This window comes from Nanorana parkeri, unplaced genomic scaffold, assembly GCF_000935625.1.
Source record: "Nanorana parkeri isolate BGI_ZX_2015 unplaced genomic scaffold, ASM93562v1 scaffold679, whole genome shotgun sequence".
Lineage (NCBI taxonomy): Eukaryota > Metazoa > Chordata > Amphibia > Anura > Dicroglossidae > Nanorana > Nanorana parkeri.
This window is the reverse complement of record NW_017306947.1, coordinates 157,427-177,595: the sequence shown is the minus strand read 5'-3', so window position 1 is coordinate 177,595 and position 20,169 is coordinate 157,427. Positions and strand designations below refer to the sequence as shown.

The following is a 20,169-nucleotide window of genomic DNA, read 5'->3' as shown; positions in this document are numbered from 1 at the left end:
TGTGTTATAAAAAAAGAACCCACACTTGTCTATAAAATAACATGAAACTGGCCAAATTGTAATTGGTATTCATCATTTTTTATTCCATGTTTAATAAAAAGCAGGCTGTGCTTTTGATTTTTGATTCAACAGAATATTTTAAATAATGATAGAACAAATAAAAAATATCATGGTCAGAAATGATGTGACCCTTAACCTAATATTTGGTTGCATTATCGTTACCGGCAATCACTGGAAACAAGTCAATTCTGTAGCTCTCAATAAGACTTCTGCACTAGCCAACAGGAAGTTTAGTGCACTAGCAAACTTCTCTAGCTGTCTTAGGCTTCTTCTCCAGTCTGCACGTCTCAGATTTTTCCATAGATGTTCCATGAGATTCAGATCCGGTTTTGCAGAAGGCCTCTTCAGAATAGTCAAATAATTTGTTCTTATCAATTCTTGGGTGCACATGACCTGTGAACATAGAGCTGATGGGACTTGCCAAAGAGCTCCAGTTTTGTCTCGTATATCTGAAGGACATTCTCCTAGAACAGGGGTGGCAAACTCCGGCCCTCCAGCTGTTGTGGAACTACAAGTCCCTTGAGGCTTTGCAAGATTCTCACAGCCACGGGCACGACTCGCAGAGGCAGATGCATCATGGGATTTGTAGTTTCACCACAGCTGGAGGGCCTGAGTTTGCCACCCCTGTCCTAGAAGCATTGTAGCTTGTCAATATGCATTTTAGCAAATTCCAGTCTGGTTTTTCAATTTTTTTCATTCAAAAGTGGAGTCCTCTTTTGAGCCCGCTGTCGCTCAAAAGCAGTGGATAGAACAATCAGACCTTGTGATCAGTGATGTACCTTGACCTTGGAGTTCTGCTTTTATCTCTTTGGAGGTTTTCCTAGGATTTTTGTCTACCTTTCGCACTACTTTCCTGTTCAATCTGGGGGTCAGTTTTCCCCTTGCTGTTACATTCAGGGAGGTATAATCTTTGCTAGCAACAAATTTGTCCAGACCATTTTAGAATATCTTTGTGAAATACCTTCACACCTTCTTTGCTTTACTCTATTATATACCAAATGCATGCAGGTATATATGAGACAATTGCTTTTAATTTCATCACCTTTCAGGAAGAATAAAGCATTATTCCAACAAATACCAACCAAATGTTTCAATGGGGGATACCAACAAATTTGACCACGTCTGTATAGTGTGTGTATATATCTGTAAGTCAGAGTTATGAATCAGATATCCGAATAAATGTACTTAAACCAGTTTCATGTACTGAAACCAGTGTACAGTCACTTTGATTGGCTGACGTGAGTTTCTCTACATTATGTTTTATCTTATTTTGTTTAGATCATTCTGGTTCCAGTTTTCTTATTCTCACAACCAGAATTACCTCTCTCTACTAGTGCAGAATATGTCATGATAGAAATATGTAACCTGCCATTTTCCGGCTTGTTTTTTAAACACAGAGTATTGTAAACACAGAGTTTGTCATCCTCTGGAAAAATATGCTGGTCAGGATTTTTTTTACCTCTTTGGCTGTGTACCTTTTTTTGGGTCAATAAATTCCTGAGTAGTGAAGCAAGACTGGGGTGGAACAAGAGCTTGCACCTCTAAAAGCAGGCCAGCAGTGTCATCTCCCAAATTACTTTCATGAGAGGCTGCATATCACAGTGGCTGCACTAACAATGATTTCAACATTGCTCCTTTGATTCTTATGTACAGGAGGCCTATGTCATGGCGGGAGTAGCAAGTCCTTATGTGTGTCGTCTGCTGGGCATCTGTCTAACATCCACAGTGCAGCTGGTTACCCAGCTCATGCCATATGGTTGCTTACTGGAATATGTGCGAGAAAATAAGGATTGCATTGCCTCCAAAGATATACTGAACTGGTGTGTGCAGATAGCGAAGGTACGGTGCAAAGAAAAACATTGATGATCTTTCTTAGCTTCAGCCCTCTTGTAATACTGTCAGGACACTAAAGCCAGGGACGGACCTACCATATGTGCAGATACAAATGGCCTTATGCAACTTAGGAGTTAATTTATACAAGATATAATTTGGGCTAGTGCTGGGACACCTACTGTTGTCACATACTCCTGAACTCTGCTCAGTTCTAGGGCAGGTGACAAGTGGGAGACATGTTTAGAAAGCCCACAGGGCTCTGTGAACCCATTGTCATAGGTGCATCTCGTCTTAGCTGTTTCTTTGTAATACAAAGATATTATATACGTAATACAAAATGGATATAAAACAGTATAAAAAAATAAAACTGACCTAAAACGTATATGTTACCTATGTCTCATGCCAAAGTTAGCAATGTCCGCATGTGTTAGTAAACTTGACAATAACTTTATGACCCTTTTGCATTCCTAATTTTTTTTTAACATAGGACTTATACAAATGTTATTTGTTTAATTGTTTTAAGAAAAATCCTGCTCTTTTTATTTTAGGCTGAGATGTGCAATAATATAAAAAATATAATTTAATAAATTGTTTGTCAATACTGTAATTGTATCTAACAGTTACAGTATTACACAGATGCACACTGCTACATTCAGGCTGCCATGCCATCTGTAGGTTTATTCTGTCAATGATTCTGCATGTGATAGCTGACATAGTGATGGCATGATTGATAACCACTCTGATTGGGTCCCAGTCTTTTGTGGGCACAGCCGTGTTTCAGAATGAGCAGCTGCATAAAGTGTTGGCCATCAAAGGGAGGACAGTTATTAATGTTTCTTCTGCATGGGGCATTGTGCTGAGCAACGTTAATATAGGGATTGGGGGCAGAAAGGGAACCAAATTCTAAAGCATTATTTTCAGAATGTTAGTGTGGTCTTACCTACTATAGCAACCTGATTTATAATTTTATGCTCATATGTTATCTACTGTGTGTGCCAGTGACAGATTGTGTGAAGAGAAGAGCTCACTGAGGCTCTGTTTGTGTTAATGACAGGGTATGACATATCTAGAGGAGGTCCGGTTGGTGCACAGGGATCTGGCTGCCAGGAATGTATTGGTGAAAAACCCAACACATGTAAAGATCACAGACTTTGGCTTGGCACGGTTGCTGGATGTGGATGAAACAGAATATCATGCAGATGGAGGGAAGGTAAGACATCATTGTTCACACTAATGAACTCCATACTACCAATGAGAAGACAGACTAGTAATAAAAATTACCTTATAAAAAAAATACTATAAACTTTTTTTATTGTAGGCTTCCAATTGTGTGAGCTAAGGAGAGCCCATGTGACATCACTAATAATAATAATGAACTTATACCATACGCATTTTTTATTGCCCTGGTACCTAAAGGGGGGAGTGTTTGTGAAAGCAATTTGTGCTAATGAAGAAACAGTACAAGCATTAAAAACAGACCCCACTATTTGAAGAAGAGTTCCAGAGGCAAGCTTAAATAAGAATACAGGCATGTGCAGGCACCTATCCGTGGATGCTTTTATGTATGTTTGGAGTGCCTCACCCCTTCTAAACCTCAACTATCTATATGAGACCTTAGAAAGACTCCTGTGACAAGAGGCTGCAATTATGTAAGACGCCTGATGATGGCCATACTATAACAGCTGTTCAGTCCAATCATATATTTACTGCTTGTGTTTTCTAGGTTCCCATTAAATGGATGGCTTTGGAATCTATCCTGCACCGAAAGTTCACACACCAGAGTGATGTATGGAGCTACGGTGAGGAACCCAGAAGGAAAAAAAAAAATTGTTTTAAAAAACAAAAACAAATTCACAGCCGACCTGGAACATTGCAGATGGATCCAAAAAGTTGGAATCTGATTGGTTGCTGTGGGGAAATATGGGTTCCTGGTTCAGATGTTTGATAAATGGGGTCAATATTAGTAAATACGTAGTAGTAATATGTAGTAATTTTTCATAACCAGTTGAGTTTCAGTGTACTGAAGAACTATTTGACTTTAAGCTAACATAATAACCCCTCTGTAATTTCACAGATACAAAAGTATTGGTGGAAAAACCCTTAATGTTGATTAAATCCTAAAATTCATATGGAGCACATATACAAAAAGTAGGACTTAAAGGAGAACTATGAGGTGAGTGAAAATCACTCAGCCTCATAGTTTGAGCCTACGTGTGACAATGAAACTGTCACACGTCGGCTCAATAGATCGGGAAGTGAGCGAACGCATACCGCCGCTCGCTCAGTTCTCGATCCTGTCCCTGCAGAGAGCCGTGACTGTCACTCACGGCTCCCTGCAGGGATACCCCCCTCCCCTGTCTGATCCTCTAGCATTGACTGGCGGAATGGACGGGGGAGGGGGCGGGTACAGCTGGCTCTGCCTCTAGATAGGCAGAGCCAGCTGTCAATCACGCAGCTGGGTGGATCTCGACAGTAATGTCGGGATCGGTCCCGGCTGCGGCGGTCTTGGTATACTGCGAGCTACAGCTCGCGGTATACTAAGCCTGGGGAGAACTATAGGGAAAAGTACTGACCCCATAGTTCTCCTTTAAAGAGGAACTTTACCCATGTCTTTAAAATAACAACAAACACACTTTTAGAAATGCTTAGTAATGATAATCTACAAACACATACTTCTAGATAATTGCAAGATTTATATTCTTTGCATACCTTATTTCTCTTTTCTTTCCCAGTCTGCTGACAGTGGCCATGTTAACTAAGGGCAGATTACTAACTCTCCCTTTACTTCCTGGAACTCTGGCACATGTTACTAGGACATGTGACCCTCCACATCATCTCCAGGGTGGAAAATGCCTTTCCCTGAGATATCATGAGATTTCCCAGCAATGCTCTGCTGGTGTAACCTTCCCAAGATGCAAGTTTCCCAGATGGCATTTCTTTTTGAAAACAGAGTCTCTGCAGTCTCTCATGATGTTCAAGATCCACTCATGGGAGCCAAAGACCATGTGATCTAGGCTTTAGGTCACATGGAGGCGTTCAGGAGCAGAAGATCTTTATTCATAGCAAACAAGAGATACTTTTTTTTTACTCAAAATAATAATGTGATTTGGTAATGCTGACTTGTGTCTTATTGATTAATTTGTAGTCCAAAGAATCTGCAATTGCAAATATGGAAAAAGTTAGATTGAAGTCAATAGTGATTGGTGTATTTATATGGGCTGCTACTATTTGCATGTATATTGAATAAAAAAGTAATAATACAATTTCATTTTATCTTCATTTGTTAATTTTATATTCTATCTGATCACACAGATTTCCGCTGCTGCTTGACTTGATTGGAGTAGTGGCGCGAGGTTTCACATTATTCATGTATATTGAATAAGCCTGTTCGTGTCCACAATAATTTGGACTCTTGTTGATCTCATTTTAGGGGTAACCGTGTGGGAACTCATGACCTTTGGTGCAAAACCATATGACGGTATTCCTGCACGGGAGATTCCAGACCTCCTGGAGAAGGGAGAAAGGCTCCCGCAGCCTCCTGTTTGTACCATTGATGTGTATATGATCATGGTGAAATGTAAGTAATGACAACCCATTGTCATAATTGCAGCATCTTATTTGTCTTCCATTTTCTTTTTAAGGTCACACGTAGGCCATCATCCTTTTAGTGTTCTTCGAAAATCAAATGGTTATTTACCCCTCCTAAGAACGCTAGAGATTGGGAGAGGGGGCTTTCAAGATACTCAGTTCTCACAACGGAATAGGTATAAAATATATAAAAACATACTTTATTGCAAATTTCACATAGAAATCATAATCTGTAGGTACAGACAATTCACTAGTGCATGTAACTAATTCAAAGTCTATATACCGCACAATACAGGTTTGCATTTGCAGCGATCTAGTTGTTATATTGTAGATATATTGAGAGATGGTAATTATTTGGGTTCCTCAGGAGGACCTCAAACCTAGAACACTGCAGGTTAAATGGACCAAATAGGCGAGATGGACAAAGGCTTCTGAGGCATAACCCTGCAGAGGGGACGTGGAGGGGTGCATCAAAGACAGCTCCAGCCCACACATCTAGAGAAAACTTAACTGCAAAAACACAGCCAGCCTTTCCGATCTTGTAATGGCTCTCCATTCTGACTCACTGTCATAGGAGGCTGAGCGGGTGGAGAGCTTAGCCTCCTGTGACACACCACTCACAGCACTCTCATTCCCGCCCCACTCAGCCTCCTGACAGTTTCTCTACTCCCTGATGGACGCTGTGCTGTGTCGGAGGGGACACAGCGCAGCACCCAGAGAAGAGGAGAGAAATCACGGATGCACCACAATTTTTTTGGCCAAAAGATGGTACTTTCGGCATTTTGCCCAAAGTGCCATTTTCAGCTAATATGTTTCGTCAGCCGAAATTTCATTGCATCCCTAGTTTTTATGTGTGCTTGTCCTGTCCACCTCTCCCTTTACACACCTCTATTGACTGTATTTTAGTACTATTCATGTATATTACACTTCTCTTACCAGGCTGGATGATAGACTCTGAGTGTCGGCCCAAGTTCCGTGAGCTGGTCACTGAGTTTTCCCGCATGGCTCGTGATCCACAGCGTTTTGTGGTCATTAAGGTAAAAACAGAACAGAAAATATTTAACATGTATACTAATATTAATTAGCATTCAGTCTACCAACATACTTGATAGACATAAGAATGTTGCAAGCTATTTTTTTAATTATTATCTTCATCACTATAATGGTTTGAGAAAATTACAGCATTAACCACTTCAGGATTTAGAATGCTAAAATACTTCCTAAAAAATGTCAACAAAGTTTTTAGGATGCATCTCTAACATCCATTTCTTCACCTCCTGCCACCATTCCGCCCACTGCAATCACCACAAATTACTGCTGTGTGATACAACTCTTGACAGCTAGTAATTGCTTTCTATTGCACAGCAGAAGCTGCTGTAAAAATGCCGCAGCTCCTGTGTAAAATGGCACTTGCAGTTTGTTACAGTATGTATACGAATATATTCATATTGTCCACAGCAAAAAGTACAGCCAAACCAGCTACTTTGGAACAAATGCTTAACAGTTGAGAAGATATCCAGCTCACAGTGTGTGCATTGTTTTCAGTGAGTCAGCAGATTAAAAGACTAGTAGGAGGCAGAGCCTGCATATATAATGAGAAAACATTGCTTTTCCCATGTGTGTGTGTAGTGTGTGTACACATATATTTATATACACACACACACACACAAACCTTTAAACAGAAACAATGTATTCAAACATTAAACACACATGTATATGATTATTTACATAAATTACAATTTTTTTTACCCATGTATCTAACAAAACATTGAAAAGACTATACATTCTATAAAGTTATTTCTGCTAATATTCCTAGTACTAGTACTTCATACTATTCTACTACTCCTATTTCTTCTCCTTGGAAACATTTTATTCACATGGTAGTAGTATTCACTTACCCCTCCCTTTTAGATTGTAAGCCCTCAGGGGCAGGGCCCTACTTACCATCTTGTCTTGATTTGTATTGTGATTGTAATGTCTTCCCTATATTGTAAAGCGCTGCACAAACTGTTGGCGCTATATAAATACTGTATAATAATAATAATATTCCAGCGGAGGAGCTTTGGCAGTCCTCAGTGAGATAGATCCAAACAGAGCATAAGATCTCCTACGCTGAGCATTACAAGCATTAGGTAGCTGTCCATTTAGTGGCCATATGATAAAGTGACATTACAAGTGTAGCCTGTCGAAAGCTGCTACTCTGAATCGTAAGCTGCACATTTGTTTAATTCAATTCAACGCTCCAGAACCAGCCCAGGAGTTCTATACACAGATATTTTTTGTTTTGACACATTCCCTTTATGATTTATTTTGCAATTGTGTTCTGATGAATTAGTGCTTTGACATCTGATGAAAGCCCTGTCCATGGCTGAGTCAGAAGCCCGTACCAGTAAACATCAAATTGGGGCACTTAATACATGTACAGAATGACGAGCTGAATGGTCTCCATCCATAGAGGGTAAAACTGTATATTAACCACTTCCGGGCCGCAATACGTCTATAGACGGCGGACCGCTAAAGTGGTTGAAACAAGAACACGGCTGCTGCAGTGGTTAAAGTGCTTGAAACAAGAACACGACCGCTTTTAACAGCAATGGCTGTTAATGTACAAGCGATCCGGCGTCTGTACAGCCGCCTGATCTTTTGTACCATGCCGTCTTCCCCGGGCACCACTGTCCACATGCGGCGCCCGGGAGCGGCTCAGCGGGTCTCCCCGCAATGATCGGAGAGAGATTCAGCGGCTTCCAAGCTGATCTCTCCTCCGATCACTGGCCCCGAAGTGATGTGCATTACCTCACTTCCGGTGTCACTGTACACAGTCTCTGGCTCTTAGAGCCAGGAGATGAAGCTGGGTGAAGCAGATCTCTGCTTCCTCAGCTTTTTTGGTTTCCCTAGGTGACATTAGGGGTCTGAAAGACCCCTGATGTCTCTATAAAGAGGACCTGTCACACCCTATATGCTATTACATAGGGTGCTTGATAGACCCCTGTGTAATAGCAATAGGGTTAGTGTAAAACAAATTGTTTAAAAGTTATAAAAATTAAACTAACATAAATGAAAAATGCAAAAGAAAATTTTTTAAGTCCCCCATTCCCCACGGGCACGCACATACACACGCAAACACGCGTCGGTGCGCCTACGTGCGGGCAACAAAAATTGCGCTACACATTTTACATATCGCTGCGGACGTCAGAGTGTGAGGAATAATTCTAGTGCTGTCAATCACTGTTAGCACTAAACTGTTGGCTATCTAATCGATTTTGAAAATAATCGTTAGCTGCAGCTCTAGTTGAGAGGTAAAAGCATTTAAAATGTTCCCTATGGAAAATTTGGGGTATTGACTTTTTTTGCAGCTTCACGGGCGAACACAATTTTAAGGCTTGACATGTTTGATATCTATTTACCCGGTGTGACCCCGTCTTTTATATTTTTACCAAAAAATTGGGTATTATATTATGTTTCTGTGCACTAAATTTTTATTTAGTTAATTTTTTCCTAAAAATACGGGTTAGATAAACATTTGCGCAAAAAACGTGAAAAATCTGTAAAAAATTGCAACTAGCATTTTTTTTATTCTACAGGGCCTCTGCTTTCACAACATATATCATTGTTTGGGGGTCTGAAGCTGTTTTCTAGCCAAAAATTTATATTTTATCATGTGTGCGCAAATAGTAAGAAAATGCCCCGGACAGCATGTGGTTAAAATTATTTTATTTTATTTTTTTTTAAGTCTGTCACCTGCAGATGCTGTCACACCTTACTTTATGTCAAAGGTCAAAACATGAGTGGCCAGACCTCAGGCTGAGGTCTGGCTGTGTCTTTTCCACTTTAATACACCTTAGGAAAGCTTTGCTTGTATCAAAACCTACATTCCATTACTTGCATATAAAAAAAATCACATCAAATAATGTTGTGAGTGTAATGATTGCGAGACTTTAAATTACTTACCGGTGTAGGCATTTTTACCAATATACTGTATGTTATATGGGCATCTTGACATTATCCCATTGCACCTGACCCTTTAACCCTTTATTTTATTTAGGATGAAGAACTCTTGGCTCAGGCTACCCCCTTGACTACACAATTCTACAGTGAACTGTTGCGGGAGGTTGACATGAAAGAGTTGGTGGATGCTGATGAGTACCTTGTTCCTCAGCATGGATTTTTTGGGTCTGGGGATCCCACAATGGAACATCGCAGTAGAATATCATCTACACAGGTAGGAACAGCATTCTGTCTTCTTTTTTGCAGAAGAAAGTTCATAACATATACTGAATGTGTTGGATGAATTTAAAGAGGTTGTCCAGAACAAAAGAAGGATTTTTATTCCCCACATAGGGTTTTAGTGATTTCCAGCCCTCATTTAATTATCTTCCATGGGAGAGCCAGAGCTATATGAAGGAACATGATAATTTAACTGACACATTGTTAATTGTAGTGTAGATTAAGATCGAATAGTACAATAACAGTAAAAACAGGTGGAGCACCAGATACCAGTCATTTTATTTTATTCATTCTTTATTACCAAATGGTGACAGGGCTTTTATGGTGCCTCAGTTTCCAAAGGTGTGATGTACCACACAGTTAAATGTCTGTAAATTGGCCAGGCAGCCTGCTCCATGCTGATAGGCGGGAAACAGCATGAAGCCGACTTCCCAGCCAATCAGCATCAAGCCGGCAAAACAGCATCGACCCGGCAAAACAGCCAATCAGGAAGCCGGGGGCGGGCCATTACAGAGCATGTAATGTACCACACAGTTAAATGTCTGTAAATTGGCCAGGAAGCCGGCTCGATGCTAATTGCCTGGAAAGCTGGCTACCCAGCCAATGAGCATCTAGCAGACCAAACAGCATAGAGCCCGCTTCCCAGGCAATCAAGAAGCTGGACATGTCGCCTGGCTACCTGATTGCTAGCGGAAGTGCTGGTATCTGCGTATCGGCCAGTACCGACATCTAAATATTGATACTCGATACCGAAAAACCAGTATCAGTGCATCCCTAATTACAATATAATTTGTATTTTTACCTTTGTCGAATTATTTGAAACACAGAGGACTGCTGCAAAGATACTAAAGCAACAAGTCATATAGCTTACCTTTGCAAACTATATGCAACTTGCAGAGTAGGTGGGCTAAAAGAGCTACGGAATGATTAGGGTGTGTCTAGATCCTACGGATTGTCCCAATCATTCAGCTATTCAAATAATAATTGTGGCTGTCTAACAGGGATTAATCATGATAAGCAAATAGTAAAACACTTTACCCTTAGCATCCACTTCCCAACTAAAATCAGCAGAGCACTTTCACATATGCTACAGTGAGGCTAGAAGAAAGGAGAGGGTGCCTAGGCCCTGTCACATAACAGGAGTTTTATATCTTTAGATGCATATCCCACTCGCTCCTGCTTCTGATTAATGCAAACACTGAAAACTATTGTTATATTTTTATTTTTCAGAGCACAACTGAGAATGATCGACCATTGTTGGATGGAACAGCTCCCGTGGTCTCTCTATCTCGCACTCTGTCACATGAATCAGCTGCCAGTGGCTCTGACGACAGTGACGGGGACAATGTGTTTGATCCATCTCCCAGAGATAACACCCTTAGAGGCAGATACTGCGAAGACCCAACAGAACTTGGAGTAGGTAATATAATCGATGGAAGGATGATGGACATCAACGGTTGTACATCCCCAGCATCTCCTGCATACCCTTCAGGTACAAAATACCACTGAGGTTCTAATGGATTTGTAAAATCCAGTCAGCTCCAAACTTATGATCCCCGCCGGCTGGGAACTCACCTCCAAGAGCAACCAGCAGGCGGGGATCATACGTTTGGAGCAGACTGGATTTTACAAATAATCGCTGGGTGAAGATTGGCAGTGTGCGGCTGTTCCTTTGAATTGCGTTTAAATTATTTGCTGATGTTTACAGGCATCATGGGCACCTTGCACTGACGTGAAGATGGAGGAGCATATGTACACGAAGGGAAATTGATTGATTGTTTTTAAAATATTTTTTATTGCAGTACAAAATTAATTTGTGTACAGTAGTACAGGATGGCAAATAGAAGTTACATAAGTCTTGAGTAGACTATTAAAAGGCAGCATAGATAACAACGTGGTGGTATCAAAAAGTAATGTCTGTTGAGATATAGGGGGTCTATTTGCTAAAGGCAAATAGGCTGTTCACTTTTCAAGGGAAGTATCACCTTAGCTTAGTGAATGAGATGAAGCTCTGCTGACTTCCATCACTCAATCATGTGCAAACAAATACTGTTTTGTTTTTTTCCTTGCACATAATTGGGTATTCTTTGCAAAGGGAAATTTCACCACATTCACCAAGCTAAGGGAAACTTCCTCGCAAAGTGCAAATCTCCTTCCAATGTGAACAGCCTATTTGCCTTTAGTAAATTAACCCCTGTAATATTCAGTGCAGTTATGACCGATAGCCAGCTATGTTAGTAAAATAAAAGTCTTTATTTCTTTCAAAAACGCTCCCAACAGAAACAGCTTTGCTTCAGCAAGCAAAACAAATGAAGAAAATGACCAGCTCACTGTCTGAATACATATGTCCCATCTCAGGGTTAGCGTCCCAGCCTGCTCTCAGCGGGTCAAACACAGACATTAATGCCCAGCAGCTTCTCAGTAGCAGACAGTCCACTGCTCAACACTCAGCCATGTCCTGCTCCAAACACACCTCACAGACACTGCAGGCCAACTTCCTGTCCACTTTGAGCACTCCCAGCAGGTGGGTTAACCATTACCAAGCCCCAATGCCTCTAGCCAGAGTTGGATGCCCTTTCCCACCAAAAATCGCTATGAGCCTTCAGATTCTGGGTCCCAAGAATGTATAGCAGTTTCCCTTCTAAAACATTCACCCCGGAACCCCTCACCCTGCATTGGTGAGAACTTCTGACAAACTCATTTTCTTTATTTTCTCATCCCCTAAAGAGACCATGACCTAAATAGCAGTAAACATAACGTCCGTCCAGGACACATTCCTGGCAACCTGTACACCTCATAGAAGGGTACATTATGCAGAGATAGAAACAATGACCATACATATATTTAGCCCTTCAAATTCCTCATCTCAGAGTTTTTTTCCCACATCTCCTTCACATTTGATGCACTTGCACCATCATTTTACCCAGGCCTTAAATTCAATATGGAAACATTCTACAGAGCACTCAGGGAGAGCTTGAATGGCACCTTCCAATGCCTTGTCAACAATTTCAGTTTCTCCATTTTTACATTTCTTTACCCAAAGCCTAACATTGCTCATGTCAAGTACTGCATCACAATACATGTAGTCTTCAAGCGCGTATAGATCTTTTATCAGAAACTCAATCACTGCTCTTTGTTTCAACCTCTTATCCATGATTCACTTGGTACAATTTAAAGAAGAATCCTGAGGAAACATTTTATTAACCCTTGCAGTGGGGTTACGGAACGGAAGTACACAATGATTACACCATATGTATGACATATGGCATGTTATTATAAGTTCACATAAACAGCAGATATGAAACAACAGGCATCATTTTGATACTGCCTCATATAGAACGATAAGTCATATGCAGAAAAAACATTCTGAACACTAATCAAGAAAGTAGAGTGAGGAGTAGCTGGCCTGTACTGATTACTCACTGTGGTTTTGCTTGTTCCCGTCTTTGGCTTTACTGGTGCGGCAGCAGCAGGCTGACCCCCCCCCCCTCCCCCCCATTCACTCCCCTAAGAAACAATCTAGATTTTTAGGGCTTATTCTTAAAGTATTGGTGAGCCTGTATTGTGAATGCTTTCAAGGTACCAAGTAGTTGCCTTGAAGCATTGTATCTGCATTGTTGTGTTTGAGTTTAGTATATCAATAAAGCTTTTTTTATTAGATATTTACTAACTAACTACTATGTAACTATGTAATAAAATATATATCAATAAAGCTATTTAATAAAAAAGTGGCTTCTTTGTTAAGGGTGGTCTTCACTCCATGCAGAATACATGTTGGGTGTTTTAGTTAAAATTGGCTTGAACGAGGATGTTTTGAGATCCAGTTATGAAGTATTGCTTGTCTGACTTCTGATAGGAGAAGCGTTAGGCATCTGGTGCCCGCGGAGAATTTTTGACTATCATGTAACAAAGGGAAATTTTTCATCTATCTCTATAGAAAATGACAGTTGCAGTTAAGATGTAATTGATGTGCTTTGGAACTTAAGGGGTCAGATTCTTTTCTTTTCTTAGAGATTCGCTATAGGACTTGTTATGTGACCATGTTAAAAGATAAAAGCTGAAAATGGGGATTAATCTAAACATCGAAACTGTGTATGTAATAAAATATGACACAAAATGATATTCCGTGAAGTGCCCTCTAAACTATGTGCCAGTATGGATGTGGCTTGATATCACCCTTTGCAAATAGCCAGAAATCATTATAACTGTAAAAAAAACAATGGCAGTACCTACAGTATCTTCTCTACTCACCCTATGGATCCATCAGACACTACAAGTGCTTGTTAAAGGATAACTAAACCCGAGAACATCTATGTACTATACTATACTATACTATACTATACTATATACTGCAGCTTTCTCCTCCTGTCTGATGTGGTGGCTGCATTAGTTTGTCTGCAAGTGCTGGAAATGTGTCTATTCTTTGTTTGTGAAATATTATGAAAGACTTTAAGCAAAGGTTCATTTAGTGCACAAGTCTGAATTCTTGTTGTCTTTGTTGCAGAGTATGTAAACCAAAGAGAACCAAGCAGAAGTCGTTCCTCAGTAAAGACACCAAGAACATCTGTTTCCACCCTAGAAAGACATAAGGGACAGGTATGCAGGAATGGCTTTATCAGAGAGCCAATGAGCCCAGCAACCATAGCTGCGGTGGAGAATCCAGACTATCTCCCCTCACCAGGACTACAAGCACCAAACTTTTTCCCACAAGCCTTTGACAATCTTTATTACTGGAACCATGAACTCAATGCAAGAAGCGAACAGGATCCCAACCCAGGACCTAATGGATTTACTACTCCAACTGCAGAAAATCCAGAATACTTGGGACTGGATGGGGCAATTATGAGACCCCGGGATGTGACGGCATAGCCAGGCCCTGAAGTTAAGGGAGTCAGCTGTTTTTGAAGACATCATGAACTTCTTTTTTTCAATGAGATCTCTTCTGATCTACACAATGATGGCTTGCTAAACACCCAATGAGAAATGAATTTGACCAGCAATCTCTGAACTGGAGATAAGAAAGCTCAGACCTAAATTCTATGCACAGGTGACTTTTGTGCTGCCGAATTTTAGTTGTATAATACAGAGCTATGTATATAAATTACCATTTTATATGGAATCAACTGCATAAAGTTCCTGCACTGGAACTGAAGTAGGCCTTAACTGTACCAGGGCCTGTTTTTTGTTACTTCAATAATAACACTTTTGAAGGGAATGTGAAAGAACACTACAGAAAGGGAAAAACACTTTTAACTTAAGAACAAATTTTGTGTGTGTAAGTATACAAATGAACATTTATCAGAACTGTTCTGCAGGTAACTGGGGAACACTGGGCATGCCTTATAGGCAGGGCTTGAAAAATTTGGCGGTGTCTCACCAGTCAGTCAAAAATGTCACCAGTCAGCATGACCTGACTATAGCCTTGCAATATATGTTAAAAAAATGTTGGGGACAGATAGAGGTTTCTTTTGTGACCCCACGGGGAGTTATTTTTTTTTTACTATATAATGAAAAAATTCGTCACAGACGAGTGGACGAGTGGATTTTTCGAGCCCTGCTAGGTAAAGCACAACTCCAGGCAATCCACCAAAGTTAAATACTGTACATATGTGTAAACCTTTTTTTGGCATTAGTTAACTTTTGCGTCACAGGAATACATTTAATAATGTACACCTGTCACCCAAACTCAGCATATAGAGGGCTACTGCCAAGCAGCGTTGCAGCCGGGAAAGATCCCAATACTATTGTCAGGATCCACCCTGCTGCCTGATTGACAGCTGGCTCTGCCAATCTTGAGCCAGAGCCAACTGTGCCTACCCCCTTCCCTGTCTGTCCCTCCAGTAAGCAGTGGAGGGACATTGAGGGAGAAATCTCCTGCGTAGGGTGGTGACTGACAGTCATTGCTCTCTGCAGGGAGAACACTGAGCTGAGCAATCAGGGGTATGTGATTGCTCAGCTCCCGATCTATAGAGCCGGCATGTGATACCTGGGGAAGAAAACATTTTACTGTCCCAATAGTTCCCTTGTAAGCTTTTGCCTACCAAAGGATTTGTCATTTTGCAAAGCTAGTTTGTTGATTCATATAGCTATGCTATAATAATATAGTATAATGCAGTCAGACGGGCGATAGATCTCATTTTCATGTTCAACTTTGCGGCTTCTTCCCACCTTCAGAGTGCCATGGTTGCCTGCCCCTGAACTAGCACATTGGACAAAGAAGTGGCATCATCAATTCTGTCCATGGAACAGTTAGGTGACCCATGAGGCAGCCCAGCTGAACCAGCAAGCAACAGAGTGATGGGAGTTTTAGGCTGTCTGACCAGAGAATGTAAATCACAATGCTAGTCAAACAGATTTAGACATACTTTGGCAGGTAAAACAGCAAAAGTGTATTTCAGATGTGTTTGTCTGGTGTAAGGCAAATGTAACCATATTAGTGCACTTAAAAAAATGTGTTAGTGCAAATAGAAAAAAAGCATTGTTACAAGACAAGCTTTCAGGGGTGTAACCCCTTCTTCAAGGTTCAAGTAGTACTAAACCTAGAAGTAAGGACAAGACCCCTAAAGCTTTGTCCTGAAACTTTAACTTTATCTAAATTATATCCAACAGTAGGACAACAAAAACATTTTGGTTGAACATAAACTTTCACAGGATCGAAATAAAAGAGAAGATGAAAATGTAACTACACTGGTTTTATAGCACAGTGAGTGCTAATAGACACAGGTGCACACTACAATGGGCAGTAACCCATAGCAACCACTGGACGGTTAAGGTGATGAAAACTGACATTTTTTTGGCTGCTGCATGTCATTGATCTTTGCATCATGTCAGCTGTCCAGCTGGAGTCCTTGAAAGGCAGGATATTTGGTCAGACACAGTAACATTGCTCAGAGAATATGGAGGCTGGCATCTTCTTCTGAAAGTGCAGGCAACCTTGGTACACTCCAGCTGTGGTCACACCACATATCCCATCATGCCTCTGCCTTTGGTAGACTTGCAATGCCTCATTGGACTTGTAGTTTCACAACAGCTGAAGTGCCGAGGTTGCCTACCCCTGCACTAGTTGTCATACTGATCCACTAGCTTCAATACTTTGAGATACTGCTCAGGAACAAGTCTGCAGATCCTGATTCCTGACTTCATGTTTGTTCCAGGTCAGTGATTCAGAATGTATTGATTTCTGGGACTGCCTGGCAACTAGTATTTTGGGAAGGCAGTAACACCATCCTCCATATTTCTTTTAATACAGGTTTCCCTCAAACACAAATGTTTTACTCTATTGCAGATCACCGGTTCTTAGATGTGGTGGCTGCATCAGTTTGCAGTCCCTTTGTGGCTACACTTATTTCTGCTTTGTATCTATGGAGGGTGCCATGAGATAACCTGTATTAAGAGAAATATGGAGGATGCTCTTTATTGACCTCCCAAAATACTAGTTGCCAGGCAGTCCCTGAAATCAATACATTCTGAATCACTGACCTGGAACAAAGCTTTTTTGTTTTTTTATAGATATGCTTTATTGAACCAAACCCTGCATATTGTATTCTCTCCTAGTTAAAGAAGAACTCTGGGCAAAACGTTTATTAACCCTTGTAGTGGGGCTACCCCGGCACTGCAAGGGTAACTGCTTGTTTTTGTCCAGATGCTAAAATAAAAAAAGTTATACTCACCTGATCCTCCAAGCGAGCTTGCTCTTGGAGCGGTTCTTCCAGCCACGCTCCCCCTCCTCTGCAGAAGTCTTATCATCATGTTCTGTACACAGTGTATTGGACGTGACATGAGGACGAGGCGCATACCCCGGAGGAGGGAGGCTGGAGAGAGCAGTGTCACTCGGCCGGTTCGAGGATTGGGCGACTATAACTTGATTTTCCTCCCTAGACCAAAACGAGCAGGTAACCCTTGCAGTGCAGGGGTAGCCCCACTGCAAGGGTTAATACAAGTTTTGACCAGAGTTCTGCTGTACAGAAAGGGCAGAAACAACATGGCTGCATACAACTGAAATGGATGATATTGTCTCCATTGTATTAATAGTTGTAGTCTTTGGGAGCCTGTGGTGAACCACAAATCCCAGCATGCATTAACTGGCTGGCTGACCACATCCAATCAGTTTTTTAGGTGTTCATTATGCCCCATTTCACTCACCTATTGTACCTTAACACACACACACAGACGTATTAGTGCAGTTCAAGGCACTATAACCCAAAGTAACCAGTCGGAAATCATCTGTCAATGATCTGATTGAAGACACTGGACTTTGCTCGATTGCTGTGGGTCACAGCACATGCTTTTCACAGTATTGTATTGAATGGGGCAGATGTGTGTAAACCTCGCAAGCACCTTCTATAGCAGTACAATGAATGCCTCTTGTAAATGAGCAGTGTCAGAACAAAGGTCGGTTCAAATGTTTTTATCCTGTTCCAGCACAGAAAGATTGAACGTTTCTATTTATATCCGATTACCTAAACCTAATCATCAGATCGGTAATGTAGAATGAATTCCCCTTCCATCTGCGTGAGACCTTCAAGGTTTATTTCTTTCAGCCAACTAGTAGAAATGACACTTCATACACTTGACCCTTATTTGCATCCTCCTTCACTATTCTTTCAAATCTGGATGGGACTATGCTGCAGCAGAGGTTGCTCCCTGTTTATAAAATAGATCCATGTACCAGGAGGTTCTCTACTGAACTGTCTTTTATATGGGGGCCTTGACTTCCATTTTTAATAGTGTAAATATCGTGGTATCTCAAGATGAAGTTAATTCTCTGCACAAAATGGTTAAAGCAGAACTCCGGGCAGAATTTTTCTGAACTCTTGCAGTGGGGCTATCCCTGCACTGCAAGGGTTCAGTGATTCTTTGTGTCTAGGTTCTAAAAAGAAAAAAAATTATACTCACCCGAACCGCTAAGTGGACTGCCCGCTTCTCAGTAACTGAAGCGGCAGCGATGGTATGTTCCTTGGCGTCCTCACGTCTAGGCACGGTATAGAATATGATTACTCAAGGATCCTTAGACCGCTGCAGCGGGCAGGGAGGGAGGCTCTAGGGAACACTCTAAGAGCAAGCCGTCTCTGAGTAACTTTTTTTTTTTAGCATCTGTTTTAAAATGTATGTAAAGCCATAATCTATTTTTCAGCTATGTTTGTCATCATGCCTCACTGTGTACAGCTTTCTTGGGCATGTTTATTTTTTGTGAATTGGTTGCATACTTTCTTACCTAGTGATCCTGCCAGGAACAGCACTTCCTGTTTCAGGCTGACAACACTAAGCCACTGCCTGCCATTTACCTTCAGCATTGTCGGCCTGCCATGTTAGCTGCTCCAGTTGGCCGCTGGGCTGCTTATCTGATAGACCTGACAAACAGCCCAAAGGCCAACTGAAGGAATGCAGATAGCAAAAGGCAATTTCCTTTGGTGCCGTTTTAAGCCTTGGTTCTCAACTGGTGGGTCGCTGCTTTTCTAGGCGAGAGGCTCCTCAGCCTCCCCCTGGCGCAGCACTGTCAGTTCTCACATCAAACAGCCATTCAAAATATGCTGCCCGGTGCCGAGTGTCAGCTTAAAGTGGGATAGGATGGGGCTATAGCCGCCAGGGAGCTCCATCCATACGTGCATTGCTTACAGCTCCCTCATGTGTCCTGTAGAGGTGCCTGGACCAGAGTGACATCACATTCTGGCTCCCGACACCTCTACAGGGCATGCAAGGAGCTGTACAAGCAATGCACATGGAGCTCCATTACAGCATAGCAGCCCACACTGGACCCCAGGCTGAGGATCGACTCCAGTTCTTGTAATGTAGGGAGACTGTGTGGACCTTCAAAAAATGTTTTTACTTTTTTAAGACATTTTTTGCGTGTGTACATGTGTGAGAGATTGGATGTATGTCAGTATTTTTGAGGACCCGTACACAGTACCATGCATTTGCACCTACTGTGCATTCTGGTGTGGGAGGTGTGTTTTGCGTTGCCATTGATTTGAATGGTACCCCAAACTCACCTACCCCCCCACAGTTCGTACTCTCGCACTGGAACGCTCACCACCCTAATGCCGTGCGTTCCATTGCAATGCGACTTGGGTTGCCACTTAATGACCAAGAACAAAAGGTGGGTCCGGAGGTTACACAGGCTGAGAACCACTGATTTAAATTATCTGAAGAGTGCAGTTACAAAGTATCTGCATTGCCCATGGGAACCATCCGATGAAATATAGAAGAATATTTTAGACAAGAACCATGGTCGCTTTCCAGCAGTGTCACTGACACCACATAAGCATCTCAAGCCCAACAATCACTGTAATATGTGAGAATCTGTTTTACCCCCTGCAATGTATATGGCCTTGTTCTAAGCATTTTCTTTTCCTTTTGTGTTTTCCCCATAACTGTGTTAATGATTTCACCTTTTTGTTTTCACGTGCATCTATTTTTAACAGACGGGTCATATTTTAAAAACACAAAATGCAACCATGCTATTTC

At 41.4% G+C, this 20,169-nt stretch overlaps 1 protein-coding gene across 1 annotated transcript in view; it reads left to right on the top strand.

Annotated features, from left to right (window-relative positions):
• The window catches only part of ERBB2 (erb-b2 receptor tyrosine kinase 2), a 138,358-nt gene extending 123,725 nt beyond the window's left edge, over window positions 1–14,633 (top strand). The window contains exons 20-27 of the mRNA XM_018563598.1: window positions 1,714–1,899; window positions 2,948–3,103; window positions 3,617–3,692; window positions 5,324–5,470; window positions 6,421–6,518; window positions 9,524–9,700; window positions 10,936–11,197; window positions 14,210–14,633. Coding sequence (XP_018419100.1) covers window positions 1,714–1,899; window positions 2,948–3,103; window positions 3,617–3,692; window positions 5,324–5,470; window positions 6,421–6,518; window positions 9,524–9,700; window positions 10,936–11,197; window positions 14,210–14,574 — 1,467 coding nt within the window. The 3' untranslated portion in view covers window positions 14,575–14,633. The remainder of the gene's footprint in view (window positions 1–1,713; window positions 1,900–2,947; window positions 3,104–3,616; window positions 3,693–5,323; window positions 5,471–6,420; window positions 6,519–9,523; window positions 9,701–10,935; window positions 11,198–14,209) is intronic.
• Window positions 14,634–20,169: the final 5,536 nt, after the last annotated feature.